A 21,516-nucleotide genomic window follows, 5' to 3' on the forward strand; every position below is an offset into this window, starting at 1 on the left:
GTACTTAACGAGTTCTCTCTTGAACACTGTGAGGAGTCGGCCAGTTATGGCCCTAGTGTGTACTGTAGTAGAAGTGAGTTGAATAGTCTCAGGCCTCTGATGTTGGTACTTTTCTCTGAGTACCTATTGCACCTCTGCTCTTCAATGTGGGTACAGTATTCTGCACATCCTGCCATGCCTTCTGGTCTCAGGTGATGTTATTTCTGTGTGCAGGTTTAGGACCAGCCTCTCTACTGTTTTTCCCACATGTAAATTATTATGTATCTCTCTCGCTTGCGCTCAAGAGAATACCGATTTAGGCCCTCCGAAACTAAAATGGCTCTTTAGTCAGTCCCAATGATTTAGATGTTTTACTGAGTGGATTCAGCAGTAACGGATCTCTGCATGCTCTTCAGGTCAGCAATTTCTCCAGCTTTGAAAGGGGCTGTCATTGTACAACAGTATTTCACTCTAGAGAGCACTACCATCTTGAAATGTATCATCATCAGTACAGTATCTCTAGTGTGAAAGGTTCTTGTTATCCAACCTGTCATTTTTCTTGCATATATGCCGGCTACTTTATTGTGTTCGTTAAAGGTAAAGTCTTCTGTCATGAGTACAACCAAATCCTTTACATTGCCTTTTCGTTCTATGTTATGATTTGACAGAGGTTTATATGTGGTTTCCGTTTATATTTTCATTTTTTCCATAGCGCATGAGCTGGAACTTATCATCGTTAAACACCATATTATTTTTTGTAGCCATAGAAAGACCTGATTTACATCTGATTGGAGGTTTGCCGTATCCCCTATGATGTTTACTCTTATAAAAATCCTAGTGTCATCTGCAAAGGATGATACAGTACTGAAGGTTGTCCTTGTCTATGTCCGATATGAGGATGAGAAAAAGTACTGGAGCAAGAATAGTACCCTGGTGGACTGAGCTCTTCACGGTTGATGGACCGGATTTTATTTTGTTGATTTACACATAGGGTTCTGTCAGTCAGGGAATTGTAGATCCATCTGCCTATTTTTCCGGTAATTCCTTTTGAACTCATTTTGTGTGTAATAAAACCATGGTCACATTTGTCGAAGGTTTTTGCAAAATCTGTGTAAATTACATCAGCATTTTGTTTGTCTTCCATGACATCTAATGCCATGTCACAGTGGTCCAGCAACTGTGACAGGCAAGAGCGCCCTGTTCTGAAACCATGTTGTCCAGGGTCCTGGAGATGCTGCGATTCCATGTATTTTGTGATCTTACTTACAACAACAATACAATACAATACAATTTTATTTAGGTAAGGTACATACATACAATAAATATTTACAAGGATTGTTTGACTTATAGGTAGAGCTAGTACATACAATGCCTAAAGCCACTTCTTGGCACTCAAAGATTTTTTATGATGTGTGATACTAGTGCTATCAGTCTGTAATTGTTTTTTTTGTGAAATTAAATCACTAATTTTATGGGGGTACTAGAAAATTGTCATATTTAGGTTTGAAATGACTTTTCTTCAGTTCTGACTGGAAAGTATAAAATAAACATGAAATTAGCACAGATTTATTTTCACACCTTTATTTACAGGATAACCTAAGTCATGTCTAAATGAGACAACATAATGTGCACGAGGATCATGAAACAGGTACCAAACAGTGTACATAATTTATAAAATTTACATTATATACATTTTACAGAACTGTCTTCTGTCATTCAAATAGTAAATCAAATAAATACACTCTGAAACAAATAAGAGTACATCTGCCATATACAAGACATAATTAACACTTTGGAATGGGCTAATGCATACTCATGGCATCAGGGGCATTGACAATAGTAATTGCCATGTACTGCCTCAATCCATGACATAATGATTTGCTATTATGACTTGAAATATAGTTTCAGTATTTTGTAAAGCCCTTGATGTGACATAGTTGAACTGCTACCAATAATAAAAATTATATATCTATATCCAAACATATAAATGTGAATCTTTGGTTAGAAATGCCTCCCATAATGAGGCAATGATTATATTACTGTATAAAGGTATAGACAACAAAACAAATAATGGGAAGGTATGAGGTGAAGTTGATATATCAATAGAAAATATCAGCCTTGCATGATATTTGTGCACAGGAAAAATAGTGAACAAGGCAAAATATGGGTAACCACACAGAATGGAATTGGTCAAATCCATCGGGAGGGGACAAGATCTCGTGGAACTAGAGACAGCTACATTTGTTTTTTCTTTGAAAATGCCTGCAGAGTTAGCATCTTATTTTTTTTTAATTCATTGTTTTCCCAATTCTCTTAATTTTTGGGTACCATTCTCTGTGATGACGTTAATAATAATACCAACATTAAGGCAGCATTGGCTATGGGACTTGGTAACTGATACATACCAAAGAAATGCACCAGCTCCTGGATCGTGCAGGTCCTGAATAGCTGGTTGAGAAACTAGTTGTCCAGACTAATACATATTTACATATATTTACCAATGTTAAATTTAGTATTCTGGATAACAAACTACAAAGCCAGCTCCTGCACAATTTCAGATCTGGTATAGCACTCTTTTTAAAAGTAATGGTTCTCTTTTAATACAAGAAAGTAAGTTTCATGCTGTAAAGCCTTATGACTTGTCTGGTCTTATTAGCTTAAAATAAATTGAGATGAATGAAGTCAAATTGAAATTTATAAACTTTAATAACTATTCAAATAATTCAACATATACATAATATAGCTTATATAGCTTTACTGACTTTCCTACATAATCTAAGAAACTAGATGATGCACAGGGCTGAATACAAAACTAGAAAGGTCCACACAGCATACACAAGTTGAGGCAGCATGTGATGTGAAGGAAACGGGGGAACATTTATCGTCAGGAGACAAGTTTACAGCATTCACCATTATTCAGTGTCAGCAGTGGTGGACTGATACAAATAATATCTTGTGGGTATGCCAGTATAGTACACCTTATAATTGGTTAATATTTTCTGTACCCAGAACTAGTATTTTGTAAGATATTCCTTTTTATGTAAAATATAGGTATTCACTGTTAATGTAGTCCTATGTTTCCACTACAATATGACTGAGTCTTGGTGATCAACAGGATGTTTAATGGAGCTACTCTTTTCCAGGGTGTTCATTGGAACTAATCTTCGCGAGGATGTTCAATGCAGCTGATCTTCTCGAGGATATTCAATGCAGCTGATCTTCTCGGGGATGTTCAACAGGAGCTACTCTTGTAGTCACTTGTATCGGACAACTGACAAACTTCCTGAGGCCCCAGCTGCTGTGAGTTCACTTGTTCTCTTAGTTTCCTGCAATAGAAATTGTCTTGAAAGATTTTACAAATGTCTCGAGCATAACAGATATTTGAGTAGATTAACAATTTTATTATTCAGTTAGTGTGGGAGGGAGAAAAAATTGAGGGAAAGTTAGTGAGGGAGGAATTAAATGTTTGCCAACATAATACAGCTGTACAGTATTTGGGAAACATCACAAGACATGAGTGCTGCTTAAAAATAAACAAGTTCTTGACCAATATTTTGTCAACCATTTTCCCTTTATTTGTTGCCTGGTTGTCCCCTCAAAAGTTCCCATTCTTCAGGGGCTACCATAACACATTACAAGGATTCTATATCTTCAAGTTGGGTTAGATAAGCGAGCAGTTGCTACTTGCATATACAGTACAGTACACACACACAAGATTGACTATTGGCTTAGCAAGTAAAGCACAGCAGCAGCAAAACTAGAGCGCTACAGAGAAAAATAAAGATTCAACATATTCACTGTAAAAGGCACTGAAATGAGAGAAATTCTCCTCCCCCCCCCCTCCAACAAAAACACTGAAATGTGAATATATATTGTTTTATCTACTTCCCAGAAAATTCAGATTTGCTTTTCAATCTCTTAAGATTACATTTTTGAACTATCCCACTTGGTGGCTCCTTGTCAAGACGATATCTACTGACCACTGGTTAGGAACTTCTACTGGGTGGCTTCTTTATACTTTGCTGCTGGTCATTGGTTCTAATTGCTTAGCATAGGCTATAGCATTTTGATTTGCTTCAACAAGTCTGTCTCCTGAACTGTTCGATTACCTAGAGTTATGCAGATGAAGTCACAATAATATTGCTGACAAATGTTGACCAAACCACACACTAGAAATTGAAGAGACAACGACATTTCGGTCCATCCTGGACCATTATCAAGGAGATTGTCCTAAGAGTCGATTGATACCTAGAGTTATCTTCCTTGCTCCTGGTTCAGGTTACTATCTGCTCTGGAGCTTTCCACTCGATTTGCAACTTGTTGGCTCTACATGACGAAAATTGTTACTCTTATATGTATGTATGTGTGTGTGTGTGTGTGTGTGTGTGTGTGTAGGGGCATGTTAAATAAAAATGTGAGTATGGACGGTGTAAATGGAGAGAGGTTAATAATATAATGAAAGGAAAGAATGTCAGTATGGAGTTAAGACGACAGGTACAACAGTATATTAGTCCTATCACTGACATATGGAAGTGAAACTTGTGCATGAATAAGGATGGGGGGGGGGCATAGTGCTCAAGAGTACAAGCAGTAAAAATTAGGTTAACCACTGCACTGCTCTACATTAAAATATGACAAACCCCTGGTGCACAGAAAATAAATTCTTTCCAAAATAGTATTCTCTCTTCTTATATTGTTAAAATAGTCTTTGATCATGGGTAACTAAAAAAATAATGTATGTGACATACTTAAGCCGTGATGGAGCTGGGAAATTTGAGCAAATTATGGGCGCTGAGCGATGGAGCGCTCAAGGCCCTTAGGCGCCGCCACCCTGTGGGGCGGCAGTTGCAGTGAATATGATGTTTCACAATTATTTTGATGTTTCTCATTTGTTTCTTCTCTGGTGTTTTGCTGTAATATTCAAAAGTGTGTAATTTGTGGAATTTATATAGTTCAATGTGTGGAATATCGCTATGCTGAAAATTATGGGGCTCATATATGTGATATATGTAATATATTCTACGATCAATCAAACTGTTTTTGCTGTTATTACACTACATTGACACTACACTACATCTACCTTGATTCCAAGTAACTCGACCACCTTATTTGTAGAGTTAAAGAGCTCTGTGCATGCCAACGCTTTAATATACAGACCCACTCCTCCACTTGACCTAATTACTGTCACATCTATATAGATTATAATTTGGGATCCAGATTTCACTATCCATGTAGTCTTTTGTGTGGGTTTCTGTAAATGCACCAAATATTGAGTTTGATTCTATTAGAAGGCCATTTATGAACTTTATTTCTTGACTTTGATTTTAGACCTCATATGTTTGCAAATATGAATGATTTCCCATATTGCGGGTCACTTCTTGTGGGCTTTGGTAGTTCTCCCCCCTCTCAACCCATGTCCAGGGTGTATTGTTTTGGTAGTGGTTCGTCCAGTTTTGGTAGTAGTGCGGTTGTGTGGTGTAGTACCTGTGTGCTTCTTGTTGTTTTGTATTCCAGCCTTGTGGGTATCTCCCTTCCCCTCTATATATAACTATACACACGTTATATATAAGTATCTATATTTGTATTCACTATAGCGAACCACTAAGCTGGTATCGTGATTCCAGACAATAACATTGTTTGGAGGGCCAAGTACCAAATCTATACAGTAAAATAACAACATACTGGAGTGAACGATATGGAAGAAAATGCAGAATAGAACCAGTGAAGAGCAGGAGTGCCATAGGCACAATCAGAGAACACTGTATAAAATTCAGAGGTCCGCGGTTGTTAACCACCCTCCCAGCGAGCATAAGAAATATTGCTGGAACAACTGTGGACATTTTCAAGAGGAAACTAGATTGTTTCCTCCAAGGAGTGCCGGACTAACCGGGCTGTGGTGGATATGTGGGCCTGCGGGCCGCTCCAAGCAACAGCCTAGTTGACCAAACTCTCACAAGTCAAGCCTGGCCTCGGGCCGGGCTTGGGGAGTAGAACAACTCCCAGAACCCCATCAACCAGGTATCGGGTAACATGTTGCCACATGCCAGCTAACAGACAACGCTATCCTCCCTCCCTCCCTCCCCAACACTACTACAACTCCCATATCGCTAATTCTCACCACAATCCTGGTCACTAAATCATGTAAGTGAATAATTTACCCATGTTTATTTTGTAATGGAACATCAGAAGTCATTTGAAGAATTTTAGATGGACGAAATAATGACAGTGTGCTGTGGCTAGCACTGTGAACATCTTGAACAGCATTTATTCACTGATATCCGAACATTGTACACAGTCTTTATCACAGTCAGACTCTTCTGTACTATTATCATGGCTAAATAATACCAGATACATATGTATTTGAACATTTTTAGGCGATGCTGTGGTACAAGCTGAATAGCAATGCTGTTAGCTCATGATGCATGTGCCAGCCTTGGTTACTCACTCAGTACTGAGGCCTTCACACCCGGGAATGTTGCTCACGATTTTTTTGTATAAATGGTACCTCCAAAGGATACCTGATCAACCAGGCTGTGACTCGTACGTCAGGCTGCGAGCAGCCGCGTCCAACAGCCTGGTTGATCAGTCCAGCAACCAGGAGGCCTGGTCGACGACCGGGCAGCGGGGACGCTAAGCCCCGGAAGCACCTCAAGGTAACCTCAAGGTATGGTTTCTGTTCAGGAGAGTCCTGAGGAAGCTGATGTGTGAACCCCATGTAGCCGCGGGAGTTATGAATGATATGCTATACCTATGAGATCCCTGAGGCACGTTGCGCACCACCCATTGAGAGCCTCAAGGCGCGTTACGCAGTGCAGTGGTTAAGAAAAGCAGATGGTGTATGTGGTATGGCTGTAGTAATGAAGTACTCTATTTGCGAGAGGTGATACAAGTGGAAAGGGAGAGTGACTGAAATATAGGTGCTACTATTATGTTAGTGGGATGCCAGAGAATCATTGACAAGGAGGGTGAACAAGGATTTAAAAAAGTCATACAGTAGCAGCAGACTACCAACATCTTGGAAGAATGCAACAATATATGCAGTGGCAGGGTGTGAAGGAAGAGATAGATAGGGGTACCGTACCAAGAATAAAAGATTTGTGGAGTTATGGAATCTCCTGGGGAAATTTCTACTGTGGCCACCTTGGGATAGAGTAAAGTGTCTAGGTAGACACTTTACTCCATCCTGGTAGAAACTATATTGTCTTAATTGGTAATTTGCTAAATAAATTTCAGCCTTCAATATTCCATTTAATTTCAAAGTTGCTGCCTCCACCTTTGGGAGTGACTGATCTGTAATTACCTCAGTGTAGTTATAGGATGAAAGCTACGCTTGTAGTGTCCGGTCTTCCTGGCACTGTCATATAACGCTTTGAAACTACTGTACTGATGGTTTTGACCTCTACAACATTCTCACTTTTTCCACTCGTCTAACACTGTTCCTGAAAGGGAATTTTCTTATATTTCTTCAGCAGCTTTGTTTAGTTAGCTTAAATCTATGACCATTTGAATTTCCAGGTCTAAAGAATTTTTCCTTATCAATTTTGATAAGGAAAATGATAATTGATTCCCATTACTACAATAATGGGAATTCAATTATTATGTTCATAAAACAATAAACAAATAGTTTTGCTGTTATTACATTCTACACACAGGTTATATATACTGTAAGTGTGTGCATGTTTTGTTCACCATAACAAACCACTAAGTTGGTATTGAGTCGAAAAGCAACGAGGAGTGACCGCCACACACCAGCCAGCCACTCGTTGCCACTCCCTCAACAACGCCTCACTCGCCCACTTTCTCCTCCCACCATCCTGTTTTATATTTTATTCACAATATACAGACATTATATATAAGTATCTACATGTTTTGTTCACCATAACTGTACAACTAAGCTGATATAGTTAGTTCAGGCACTAAGAGACGTCGCTACACAGTCAGCTGGCAGCTCCCTCACTCATTCAAGGTCACACGCACTAAACTTTCTCCCCGAACAATACCGTTTGTGGTGTTATTACACTATATACAGACATTATATATAAGTATGTATATGTTTTGTTCACCACAACTGTACAACTAACCTGATAGTTAGTTCAGGCACTAAGAGTTGTCGCTACACACAGCTGGCGGCTCCCTCACTCATTCAAAGTCACACGCACTAAACTTTGTCCCCCAACAAAACTGTGTGTGCAGTGTTATTACACTATATACACACATTATATATAAGTATCAACATGTTGTATGCACCGTAACTGTACACCTAAGCTTGTAGGGTGCCCAAAGAGCATAGTGGCCTCTGTCTACACAGCCAGACAAATCATGAAGACGACTTCACCTCCGTCACCCAAATGTATCCTCCCATCATAATCCTTTTGCTGTTATTACACTAATACACACATTATATATAAGTATCTACATTTGTGTTCACCATAGAGAATCAATAAACTGGTATGGTGAATGCAGACAATAACAGGTGGACCAAAGAGCCAGAGCTCAACCCTCGCAAACACAACTAGGTGAGTACAACTAGGCGAGTACACAGTCGGTAAACAATGCAATCTCCCTCCGTCCCTCAGCATCACTCCTCCCACAGTACTGTGGCTCTCACACCGGAAAATATTGCCCACGGTTTAAAAAAAAATGGCGTCTGTTTACAAGAGCCCTGAGGAAGCTAATGTGAACCCCGTGTAGCCGTGGGTCATTTGAATCGTGCCTGACATTCTGTGGTGTATATATATATATGCCATGTGCACCGTGGGACATTTTACTCATATGCCATGCGCAGTTTAAGGGTTAAATTCCATTTGCCAAGTGGCGCTGTAGACACTTTGTCCAGGTCTGCTAAAAGGGCATGACAATAGTTTAAGTTTCGCATCTTACTTAGTATCTTAGCATCATCAGCAAACATGTTCATATAATTCTGTGTTCCTTTTTTTAGGTTGTTTATGTAGATGCTGAACATTACGATAATAAAAGAACTAAACCCTGTAGTACAGTACTCCATTTGTGAGAAATGACATTACTCCAGTCCGACACATTGCCTCTGTTTACTGCCTTCATTTTCTGTCGGTTAGAAAATTTTTGTCCCTGTTAGAAGCCTCCCTGTCACTCCTTGAATATGTTCCAGTTTCCAGAACAGTCTTTAATGTGTGATTGTCATTATTTTTTTTTTTTTTTTTTTTTTTTTTTTTTTTTTTTAAGGCCCAGATAAATGTGGTCAACACAACCCTCTCTTTCATGTAAAATCTCTGTGGCTATCATAGAAATTAAGTAGATCATTACACAGAATCTTCCAGATCAAAAAACCATACTGTTATATAATTTTTCTGTGTTCTACCCTTTTGGTTTTAATTATTTTTCCAATATTCTGACTACACTTGTAGTAGCCAGGTCTATAATTAAGAGGGGTCTTCCCTTCTGCCAATTTTGTAGATTGGTACCATGTTAACCTTTTTCTATATATCAGATATATCTATATATCTGCCAGGAATCCTGTACACAGATGACTAAAAATCAATTGAAGTGGTATGCTGCACTCATGTGTGGCATGCTCTCGGAACCCATGGTGAAACTCCATCTCAGCCAACTGCTTTGTTCCTAATTCCTTGAACATTTTTTCCACTTCATCTCTAAACATCTGTGCGTGTTCTGTTGTCTGGAAGTTTTATTGTGTCTGTTTCTCTGAAAATTTAATTTTGCACAAACACACTTTGGAACTGTGTGCGCGCATTTAATGTTTCACTCATTTCCTTTTCATTTTCAGTGAATCTATTTCATATTTTCAACCTCTGAAATTTTTTCCTGTTCCTGCAATTGCTTTTAATGAATTTATAGAATAGGCCTAGTTCTGTTTTACATTTGGTTTGCAATCCCTTCCTCAATTTATTTGTCACTTCTCACTATTGTGTAGCTGTTTCTTCTTTGTACTGCTGGTATGTTTGAGGGTTTAGCCTCTTGCTATATTGATTCCATTATGTCTAGTCTCTGTCCTCTTGCAATTTCTGCTGAACCTCTGTTTCCTAGTTCTGTATCTCGTGTAAATTTTGTTTGTGCCTTAATCATACATTTCACAAAACTTGACATACATTTATTTACTTCCTTGTCTAACGGCAAGTCTTTCCAGTCAAATTCATTAAGTACTTCTAAGTTTTTCAGTGACCTCTCCTGAAATAGTTTTTCAACTTCATTCTCTTCTAGATTATAATGCATTGCATACTTTATTTTCCAAAAGGACATAGTTCTGCCTAAGGGGAAAAAGGTACTGAATGTCAAATCTGTTTCCTTTCCTAGTGAATATCAAATCCAACATTGCAGGAACCTTCCCTTCCCTTGTTCCCATAACTTGTTTAATGTGTTGATACATGTCTCCAGAATGAGGTTTACTAATCTACCAGTCCAAAAATCCTCTGTTCTTGCTTTATAGGCCTCCCAGTCTATGGACCTCAACTTGAAATCCATGAGTGGCAACAGTCATAATCTGTCTTTATCCACTCTTACTATAATCTCTCTTGATCATTATGAGACCCTCTCGTTTGTTGTCCAGCTCCTCCTTTGTCCATGTGCTGGATGCTGGCGGTCTGTAGGCATTTATGTTTATCAGCTGAATTATAAACCTCCAGTGCCATTATGTCAACTTCTCATAGGTTGGCAATCATTAATTTGTTTACCTATAGATGTTCTTTAACCAGCACGGCAATGCCTCCCACCTTCCCTACCTTTTCTATCCCGTCTCCAAATTGAGAAGTCCCTTGGAAATACAACCTCATTTAAAATACAGTATAATCGAGTTTCGTCTCTGTTAGTGCAACAATCTCTGTTAATTGACAACAATGCCAATGTCTGTGACATCTTCAGTTTATTATATCACTTAGCTCCAGTGTTTATTCTTACACCATCATACAATTTTATTGTATATACAATTTTCAGGAACATGTTCCCTGTCCCCTTGTTCATCACTCCCCCTCTAATGATTTTGTTGGTTTGCCTTTTTGTACCTATCTGCTTGAAGGAAAAAAAAAAAAGATTACTTCTTCGTTCCTGCTTTCATTTAGACATTTTGCTTCAGCGGTGTTAAGTTCAGTTTCTCTGTCTTCCTTTGAAAGATCTCTCCTTAATGACCATAATTTCTCCTCCTTATCACTTTGTAATTCCTAACATTCCTAAGTCCTGTACTTCTTCCATCTGCTTAGGTCCATTTAGGGTGATCCTCAATGGTTTATCTTTCCCTTTTTCGTACCTGCCAATCCTCCTGTAGTCACAGACATTATCTTAGGTTGTAAAACCTTCCACTAGCCCAACAATTTTATCTACTATTGTTTTCATCGGTGACTCTTTCTGACCTAGATGTTGTTTCCTTTTCTTTGCAACCAAAAATTATTAGGGACTTCGATCAACTTTGTTTTGCACCAGTTTCAGGTTGATGCCTATTCCTTTCTAACTTGCCTAATGTCTGTGCTTTCTGGCTGCTACAGTTTCTGCTACCTTTACCACTTCTATTATTTCTTCCTCCCTGGCCACTTGTGCATAGGTAAGTTGCGTATCATTGCACTATTCTATTCCCCCTGGAACTTCCGCCATCTGTACTGACAAAAGCTCTTTTTTCCTGTTAATTCCTTGCTTAACTTACTGTATTTACTTATGTTTTGATTTGCTTTAACTTTTTCAAAAGCAATTTTCAAGACTATTTTCCTCGAACTTTACTTTTGGCTTCCCAGAGATTTTTGTCCTTGCATAATTGTCTCTCAAGAGCTAAGACTTTACTACTACTGTAGTGGTCATTACGACCCCCTCGAATTCCCGATTATTCCCATATCATATTACAACAATTGTAATTGATGTACAATTACAACAATCTCTAATTTTGCCAACTTGTGCAGACAACTCGCACTAATACTGTCATCATGAAAAGCCACCAAAATCCAGCTCTTGTTATATTCTTCCTCCTGCCGGCAGCCATCTTGGATTTTGTCGTCTGCACTGTTTAGACTGGCAACTTTTTGTCATCCAACTTTTTTGCTCCCCCCTTGCACATTTGTTACAGTATCCTAGCTATTTTTTTAAATCCACTACAGTACACATTTAGTTTTCGGACACCACTCACTGTCTATCAACCTATTGTAAAATACTTAGGCAAGGTCACATATTACCCAGACCCTCCAAACATATTTCTTCATTACTTATGTAATGCTAGGAAGCTTTGGGTAATTAGACGAATTGTTTAGGCATTTGAATTATCCTGGAGCTCCTCTGATCCAGATGTTTGATGAACCTGTGTGTGATGTTTGTTGTGCTTAAACCACTGCTTGCACCTGGCTTTTGAAGCGGTTGCTCTATAACAAGCTTATGCAATGACCTTGTTTTGATCTTAAGGCCTTGCTTCTCTGCTTTGCATTTATTGACGTCAGATTCAGAGGGGCTACCTTGAGGTTACCTTGAGGTGCTTCCGGGGCTTAGCGATCCCCGCGGCCCGGTCGTCGACCAGACCTCCTGGTTGCCGGACTGATCAACCAGGCTGTTGGACGCGGCTGCTCGCAGCCTGACGTATGAGTCACAGCCTGGTTGATCAGGTATCGTTTAGAGGTGCTTATCCAGTTCTCTCTTGAACACTGTGAGAGGTCAGCCAGTTATGCCCCTTATGTGTAGTGGAAGCGTGTTGAACAGTCTCGGACCTCTGATGTTGATAGAGTTCTCTCTGAGTACCTGTTGCACCTCTGCTTTTCAACGGGGGTATTCTGCACATCCTGCCATGTCTTCTGGTCTCATGTGATGTTATTTCTGTGTGCAGGTTTGGGACCAGCCCCTCTAATATTTTCCACGTGTACTGGGGCATTCACCTGGGGCACAGGTGAATCTTTACTTGAATCCTGAATTTGAGCACTTGGGCTGCTACTGCATTGAACACCTAGTACTATATGCTATTACAGTGAAGGTGTAAAGTTTATAAAACCTTGGTATATCCTTAGGTAAAGGGGTTGTAACAATATACTGAAGCTTTCCTCTTACTTTCTGTTAGAGAAAGGAGGCACTTCCCAGATGGGATATTGCAAAAGCCACCCCATGACCTACGTCTTCTTGGCCAGGCGGTTGGTTTCTGCTACCCGATACAGTTCTGCAGCTGGCTTACTGTAGCTGTTGATTCAGACAATTTGAAAGGTTCACTATTTGGCTGGAAAGACTACCTGCACTGACTGCATGTTGGCTTACTTTGGGTTAGTAGATTAATATTTCAAGAAGCAACCAAGTGTACTGCTCAGAAATGCACTTCATATGCACCCAAAAGCTTGATTTCTATCAGTTTAATATAAATAAAAAGTCAGCATTAAAGACCTACACATACACAAAACATGCAAGCACCAGTCTCTTGTACCAGAGTCCCAGTAGAAAACAGTGCAGTACTTCATTTGAAGTGTGCTACACATATGCCATGCTTTTTGAACTTGGCGATAAGCAACTAACATGAGCAAAATTTAGGAAGTGATTGTTGCTTACTACCTGCAATATTGGTAACAAGCAGTTGGAATGGAAAAAATTGAAATTTGTTTTAAATTAAAGTATATATTTGTGTAAAGCTTAATTTATACAAATTAACAGTACATACAGGTACAGTATTTTCAAATTTAACTTCTTACTGGAAAAAAAAATTATCGGTACTTGTGCTATATCCAATCGGGTTGAAAATGGATCTTTGAGAATTGCTCCCAAATCATTTTTAGACTGGCATGAAAAGAAATTCCAAACTACATAGGAATAAGTGAGCCATGCTTTCAAAGCAACAATTAGCAATGCCTACTGGTGAGTTAATGAAGTCTTGGGAACTCTGCGTTGTGGGTTGACTTACAACTCTCTGATCTGCTCGAGAGCCATAAGAAGTTGTGTATTCGTGCGATCCAGTGCATTGATTCTGTCTTCCTGTGCTTGAATTACTGCATCCTTTTCTGACATTAGTTCTGTCATTTTCATTTGCTCTTTTCGAAACTGCTCTTGTAGCCTGGAATAAGGAAAACTACTTGTTACATTTCTCATTTTTATGATTTATAATAGTAATATATGGTTATACATCTGGAAATAGGACTGATTACTATGTGTGTGTGTGTGTGTGATACTGATGTGAGGAAATACTGTGTCCATGTATCATACAATTTAACTTGAGAAATAATAAATTTAGCATTACCATAGTGTAGTAAAACTTCATTTTAACAAACTTTCATCTCATGGCCTCGCACTCAAGTGAGACTTTAACAAAGTTATTTAATATTTAAATTTATTTTAAAAATATTTTAATATTTTATTTTTTGCAGGTACATGAAGGCGCTGCCACCAACAGAGGCCTTGTCAGAGATCGGGCCTTGAACCCAGAACCATCGTAAGGCAGCCACCTTCACCTTCATTCTCTCCCCCCCCCCCCCTTGGGCTGGACGGTAGAGCGACAGTCTCGCTTCATGCAGGTCGTCATTCAATACCCCGACCGTCCAAGTGGTTGGGTTGTGTGGTTGGTTACCCAAATGTCGAGTACACAATGTGTCAACTTTGTGAAAGAGTAAACATGCACTCTAGAGCCGGTCGGCCGAGCGGACAGCACACTGGACTTGTGATCCTGTGGTCCTGGGTTCGATCCCAGGCGCCGGCGAGAAACAATGGGCAAAGTTTCTTTCACCCTATGCCCCTGTTACCTAGCAGTAAAATAGGTACCTGGGTGTTAGTCAGCTGTCACGGGCTGCTTCCTGGGGGTGGAGGCCTGGTCGAGGACCGGGCCGCGGGGACACTAAAGCCCCGAAATCATCTCAAGATAACCTCAAGATAACTCTCTTGAACATTATATTATAGAATGTCTCATACTGACTGACTTTTTGCCCTCCTGGGCTAAGGTTTGCTGAACTCTGTAATTACTAAGAGTACTGGAACACTTGATGATAATGGACTTGTAACTTGTACCCAAGATTGTTGTACTTGGGACTTGTACCCAAGATTGACCATGTATGAATTATACAATGTATGTGATGTAGCTATATAACCTGAGCTTGTAAAAGCACCTTAATCACCTTCAGTGATTAAGTGCTTAATTGCACGCTAGTTTCTCTATCAGCTATCTCACCCTGTCAGAGTAAGAGAGACAAATGTATGTGAATTCATGTGTGTGTATAAAGTATATATGGAAGCTGATCAGAATTACATTTCACCTTTGTAAATGCACATTAATGACACCATGTAAAAGACACATCGAATACTTTATGTAAGGCAGACGTAACTCTGTATGTATTTATGTAACAGTATGTTGGTTAGCTTAGCATTTTAAAAGCACCGAATCACCTGTGGTTGATTGTTCAATAAACCCCTGAACTATATGTTTAACAAATCTCTAACCCTGTCCATGGAGGACAGAAGAAATTGTATACTGGTTAGTATTGTAAATGTGTGGCCACGACTGTGGTAGGGGGAAAAAAAAAAAAAAGTGGTTGGGCACCATTCATTTCCCCTCGTCTTATCCTTATTCTGATCCCTTCAAGTGCTATATAGTCGTTATGGCTTGGCGCTTTCCCTTGATAATCCTCCTCCCCCCCCCCTCCTCTCCTTCAACCACTTGGACTGGACATGAAAGCGATGGTCTTGCTTCATGCAGGTATGAAGCAGATCAGTGCTCAATCCCTGACCATCCAAGTGGTTGGGCAACATTCCCGTCTGCCATCCCAAATCCTTATCATGACCCCTTCCCAGTGCTGTATAGTCGTAATGGCTTGGCACTTTCCCTTGATCATTCCCTACCTTACCACCTTCCTTCCCCACCCCCCTCTCCAACATTTTCACAATTTGTTCAATTGAACATTTTTTAAATTGTGAAAATTTTGGAAAATGTTCAATTGAACATTTTCCAAAATTTTTACCTCATTTTCCAAATTTGTTCTATTGAACTTTTTCCAAAATTTACCTCAAATTTTCCAAATGTGTTCAATTGAACAAATTTGAAAGAGGTAAAATTTTTGGAAAATGTTCAATTGAACAAATTTGAAAAATGTTCAATTGAACAAATTTGGAAAATGTTCAATTGAACAAATTCGGAAAATGTTCAATTGAACAAATTCGGAAAATGTTCAATTAAACAAATTTGGAAAATTAGGTACAAATTTTGGAAAATGTTCAATTGAACAAATTCGGAAAATGTTTAATTTATTCAATCTTTGTAATCAAACATCCTCTCCCCCCCCTCTCTCTCTTCTCTTCTCCCCCCTCTCTCTCTCTCTTCTCCCCCCCCCCCCTTCTCCTCTCCCCCCCCCCTCTTCTCCTCCCCCCACCCTCTCTTCCTCCTCCCCTCCCCGTTTAACAAAGCAGTACGTTTCATACAGTGTGGCCATGTCTTATGTAATTTATATGTATCACTGCTCTAATGAGAAAATATATATATATCCATTGTTGCTGCCTTTTTGTTTCCCTGCTATCTGATTCTATGAAAGATTAAATATCAAGTAAAAACAAAAATTATTGCTTTTTAAACATCCACTAGTATGTCAAGTCAACTTTACATGTCCAATATGATAACAAGGCTATTTGTTCAACCACCTACCCTTCCCCCCCCCCCCTCCCCAACCACTTTGACTGGACGGTAGTGAAATCACTTTTCATGCGGGTCGGCGTTCAATCCCCGACCGTCCAAGTGACTAGGCACCATTCTTACCCCTCCATCTCATCCCAAATCCTTATCCTGACCCCTTCCAAGTGCTATATAGCCGTATATATACGGCCATATAGCACTACGGCTTGGCACTTTCCCCTTGATAATACCCTACTCCCCCCCCCCACCCCATTACAATTATTCTACAACTCCTGGGTATCATGCCAATCTCATTGTCACTTCTATCACCACACTGTACATGTGTGGTGACCTATACTACAGTTGGCTGCATGGCTTGCTCATAACTGAAAGGTTCCAGATTCAATCCCACAGTAAAACAAATTGTGTTGACACCTCTCCTTACACCTTTTTATATATTTATTTATTTATATATACAAGAGTTCTTACATTCGTGTACAGCCACTAGCACGCATAGAATTTTGGGCAAGTCCTTAATCCTAACTTTTACACACACATCCAGCCCCGGGAAGCAGCTGTAACTCCCTGGGTGCCTATTTACTGCTAGGTAACAGGGGCATCAGGGTGAAAGAAACTCTGCCCATTTGTTTCCGCCTTCCGCCAGGGATCGAACCCCAAGCGCTGTCCACTCGGTCGTCAAGCCCTCTGACACCGACAGCTTGGGACCCCAGACCTGATGACGCTCTTCACCTTGCAATAAATAGGGTAGATGAAAATTAGGCAACTGTTGTGGGTTGCATCCTCGGAAAGCTCAGTCATTGGGCCAATTTATTTTTTATATTTTACACAGCTATACAAACCTGGCTTTGATGTCTGGGCAGTAGGAGGCCCCAGTCAAGACTAATTCAAACTTTATTGGAAAGAAACTTTTGGAAAACAACTGTAGTACCCAGCCATACACACACAAATCACAATAGGGTGATATATCACATGAACAAATTCATAAGGGCCATGATGAGAGTTCGAACCTACAGACAGGATGTTCCCAGATGCACCTTAGTCAACTGTGCCACGACATAGTTAAAAGAACTGCAACTTGGAGTACTACTGCCCTCACAAGGATTCCGAAGCACAATCAGGGTTTCACACAATTTCTCCCCCCATGCACGCTATATCACTCTATTGTGATTTGTGTGTGTATTGAAGTAAGGGCATAGAGGTAGAATATCTGGTTGACAGAGCCCAAGTGCATGGGGGGACGACTGTGTGAAACCTCGATTGTGCTTCGGAGAAGTTTCGGAATCCTCGTGAGGTCAGTAGCACTGCAGGTTCCAATTCTTTTAACCATGTTGTGGGACAGTTGACTAAGGCACTTCTGGGAACATCACGTGCGTAGGTTTGAAGCCTCCTCATGGCCCTTGTGGATTTGTTCATTAGTACCCAGCCCACTATAATATACCTGAGGGCAACTAATACCACTGGCCTCGATGAGGACAGGAAGTAATTATCAAATGGGTACCAAGCTGGGAAGGCTATGTAGCACTGAGGACAAGAAGCCGGTGGCTTATCAAAGGTCCCCTTGGATAATGCAGGGGATATGAGGTTGAATGCCCCACACCGAGGTTACTACAATCCTGTTTCCAACAAGTTTCTTGACTGAGTATTTTTTATTACAATTTGTTGTTAAAATAAGGCTTTACTGTACTACATTATGTATTATGCTGCAATGTGACTCTTTAATAACTTAAATGCAAGATATAGTAAATAAAGTGCTTTTACATTTAACTAGAAAATGCACTAGAATTTGAGGACGTGGTCCAAAATCAGAATCATTAAACAAATCCTCTTCATTCACAGATGCATAACAACAATTCTGAGTGCAACTTACTTTTGAAGCAGCTCTCTCATCTGAGTTCCCTGACCCTCCGAATCAATCACCTGCTGAGGTTGTGGGTATTGGTGATTGTGTCTATTATGTTGAAGGTGGGCTGATGTCTGAACTGGACTACTGCTCGGGTTACCAGAATGGTGAAGAGCATGGGAATCGTGGGGTAGGGCAGATGTAACAATCTCAGAAGAGGCTTCAGGGCCACCAGAACGAACCTGTATGTGCTCATCAGCAGCAACCAACTTATGATGCATTTCCTCCATGGCAGTGCGAAGTGCAAGGATTTCTTGCTCATACTGGAATAATATAATTATTTTTACAGAATACAGTGTACAGCAATGACTAAAATACTGTACCACTAAAATGAACTCTAAACATTATACTGAACTTTTGTCATTTTATATGCAATTTGATATGCATTTTATATAAATTTTATATGTACAGTAATACTAACCTCATCAAGAGTTTTGGTCTCAGATACCCTATGGTTTGTGCGAGTGGGACGAACTCGAGCAGGTGGGGGTGGTTGTTCATCACTGGACGAGTCACTGTCATACTGATACCGTTGTCGCCTCCCACTGCCAACTTCTGCAGACTGGCGACGATTCACTTTTGATCTTCGACATTGTGCCCCTCCTAGCAGATCTGATGTAGAATGGTGGTGATCAGGAGCTACACCAGGTACCACAGTCGGCTGACCCCATCCAGGAGGTAAGCATCGAGGGTTGGTTCGAGGAGCACCCGATTTGAATGCCCTGTGCTCTAGCGGTGGTGTGCATGCCAGTGATGTGCTATCTTCACTCGATGATGAATGGGTACGCTGGGGAGCACGTGCCGAGGACAAACTAGGAGCCATCATTGGGGCAGACTGCAAATCCTCAACACTGTGTGTAGAACTGAGAGAAGAGCTCACTGGGCTTTGCTGCTGCTGTGCACTTTGGTGTAAATGATGGTGGTGATGGTGAGACAGACGAACTCCGCGATGTGGGACAGGTCGTGGAGAGCTAGTCGCAGCATTGAGGTGATACATAGGGTTGTTAAAAGCCAAAGGAGCTGTCAACTGTGGAGTCATATGAGGTGATACGTGCATTCCACCACTGTTGTTACTACTAGTACTACTACTGTTCCCTGCTACATTAGTATTATTATTATTTGCAGCATCGTGGTGAGTTATTGATGGATCCACTGGGCTAGAGGACTGACTATATGCAAAACTTTGGTATCCTGAGGATGCTACATTAGACAGCTGAGAAATTGAGGTTTGTGAACCCTTCATATTTGTTTCAGTTTCACCAGTAGAATTTCTATCATTTTCTTCACGGCTGATGTCTAATGGCTCTTCAGGATTTCCATTTGACACCATGTGACCATTTTGATGAACTTGTCCATGGCCATTCATTTGTGGGTGGCCACTGAACATTTGTCTGTTGTTGGTGAACCATGCAGCATGATTGTGGAAGTGGTGATGATGTAAATGACTGTGGTTATGAACTGGAGATGTATTCTGAGCTGGGCCAGGGGCAAGATGACTGTAACTGTAACTGTGACCTATAGCACTGGGTTCTCTGCGCTTTCCGTCAGGTTCTAAGGCAGAAAACAAAACATAGTCATCTGCTGTATTCAGGTCAATGGCTGGCTTGCGAGCCGAGCCCATCAGATATGTGTTTCTTGGCAGAGTGGAGGGGCGTGGAGTGGATGGAGTGTCTGGAGGAAGCTGGAGATGATTTACAGGTGGTGGAGCTACAGGCCTATATTCTTCACTGACAGTAGGGTCATTGTATCTGAAAATATTTCTCTGGAGAGACTAGTAGCCAAGTCTATCTTCCATTCTTCCATTCTCAGGAGATGTTGGGTCTGAAATTGGAATCTCAGGTGGATTATGAGAAGAGAGTTGTTGCACAATATTAATATTTGGTTGAGTTTGAGCAACACTAATCTCATCAAGGATTTGGCGTAACTTGTCTAGGAAACGCTGCTGAGACACACTGATATTGGTTTTGGAGGTAGATGATGATAACTTTCTCAAGGCTTCGGTAAGGAAAGTATGTAACAAGGACATCTCTCTCCCAACGTCAATGTCTTTGTCATATTCCAGTGCTCTGTGGTCGTGATTTGCTGGACTCGAGATCTGCTTCAAAAATGATTTCATCTGAGATTGTTCTAGTTCAATAAATTCATTCATAAACTCCATGAAGTTTTCTTTGCCTTGAAATTTTGTAAAGTTAGCAAGTGTCTGAAGAGTTTTGGCGATTAGAGTGAGATTTCTGGAGGTCCTTTCATCTGGGTATTCTTGTGTTATATTAAATAATGAAGGAGACAGGATAGCAGGACACAGAAATCTTAGGAAAATAGATGCCGAGATCAGGTTATCGCTTAGATTTTGCTTTCCAATGGTGGCTAAACGTTCTCGATACATACAGAAACATTCCCTAAGCTCCAAGGGAAAATATGGATGGGAATTAAGGATTCGGGACCATGTCATGCGTACAATAGACAAGAGATTTTCTTGTTGCTTCTGTAATGATGATATCTGTGGCACCTTCATGGGATCAACCTGCAAAGATACAAGTGAAGCACATCAGCTGCAGCCATAAACATTCCTTATATATTTATGTTAGTTTTCTGGTTAGAGTTCAAGTGAAAATGAAGAGTTAAATGACTAAGTTGGGAAGTGAACTTTCACTTGTTTCCCAAAAGCTGGAGAATGTGTTCCCTAAAATTGACCTGACCCAGTTGACCCAAAATGGAACTATTTATACAACAAATGATCAAGGAAAATATTGCAAAGTCACTCATGATTTGTGAAAGAATATTTATACCGTATAAATAAAAATTCAAGATACAATGGGTCATGTTATCCAAGATTTTGATGATTAAGTAATGCCTATATTCAACCTGCACTCTGCACAGTTGAAAATACAGTAATGTAAATTTAAAGTTACGAGGGTAATTACTTTTAAGTGTTGAAATGTAGGGGGTAAAGGCTTATACTACGCATGTCGAACGGGATCTTAGATTAGTCATGCTAGCTGTCTAGCGGCCACTGCTAGTACACATGGTTAGAAAGAATTCACGAGGGCTGTCTATAAATACTTTTTAAGATTACCTCCTTTGCATCATGGAACCA

General features: G+C 40.1%; 1 protein-coding gene across 1 annotated transcript; it reads right to left on the bottom strand.

Moving 5' to 3' along the window:
- Positions 1–1,534: 1,534 nt before the first annotated feature.
- Positions 1,535–20,943, bottom strand: LOC138357388 (uncharacterized; the record flags this gene model as incomplete). Its single annotated transcript, XM_069314145.1, is given in 4 exon segments — positions 1,535–3,305; positions 13,769–13,966; positions 18,390–18,685; positions 18,844–20,943. A coding segment is annotated over 1 exon segment (750 nt), but the record flags the coding sequence as incomplete, so codon positions are not given.
- Between the last annotated feature and the right edge of the window lie 573 nt (positions 20,944–21,516).

The sequence above is a fragment of the Procambarus clarkii genome, chromosome 78 (assembly GCF_040958095.1).
Source record: "Procambarus clarkii isolate CNS0578487 chromosome 78, FALCON_Pclarkii_2.0, whole genome shotgun sequence".
NCBI lineage: Eukaryota > Metazoa > Arthropoda > Malacostraca > Decapoda > Cambaridae > Procambarus > Procambarus clarkii.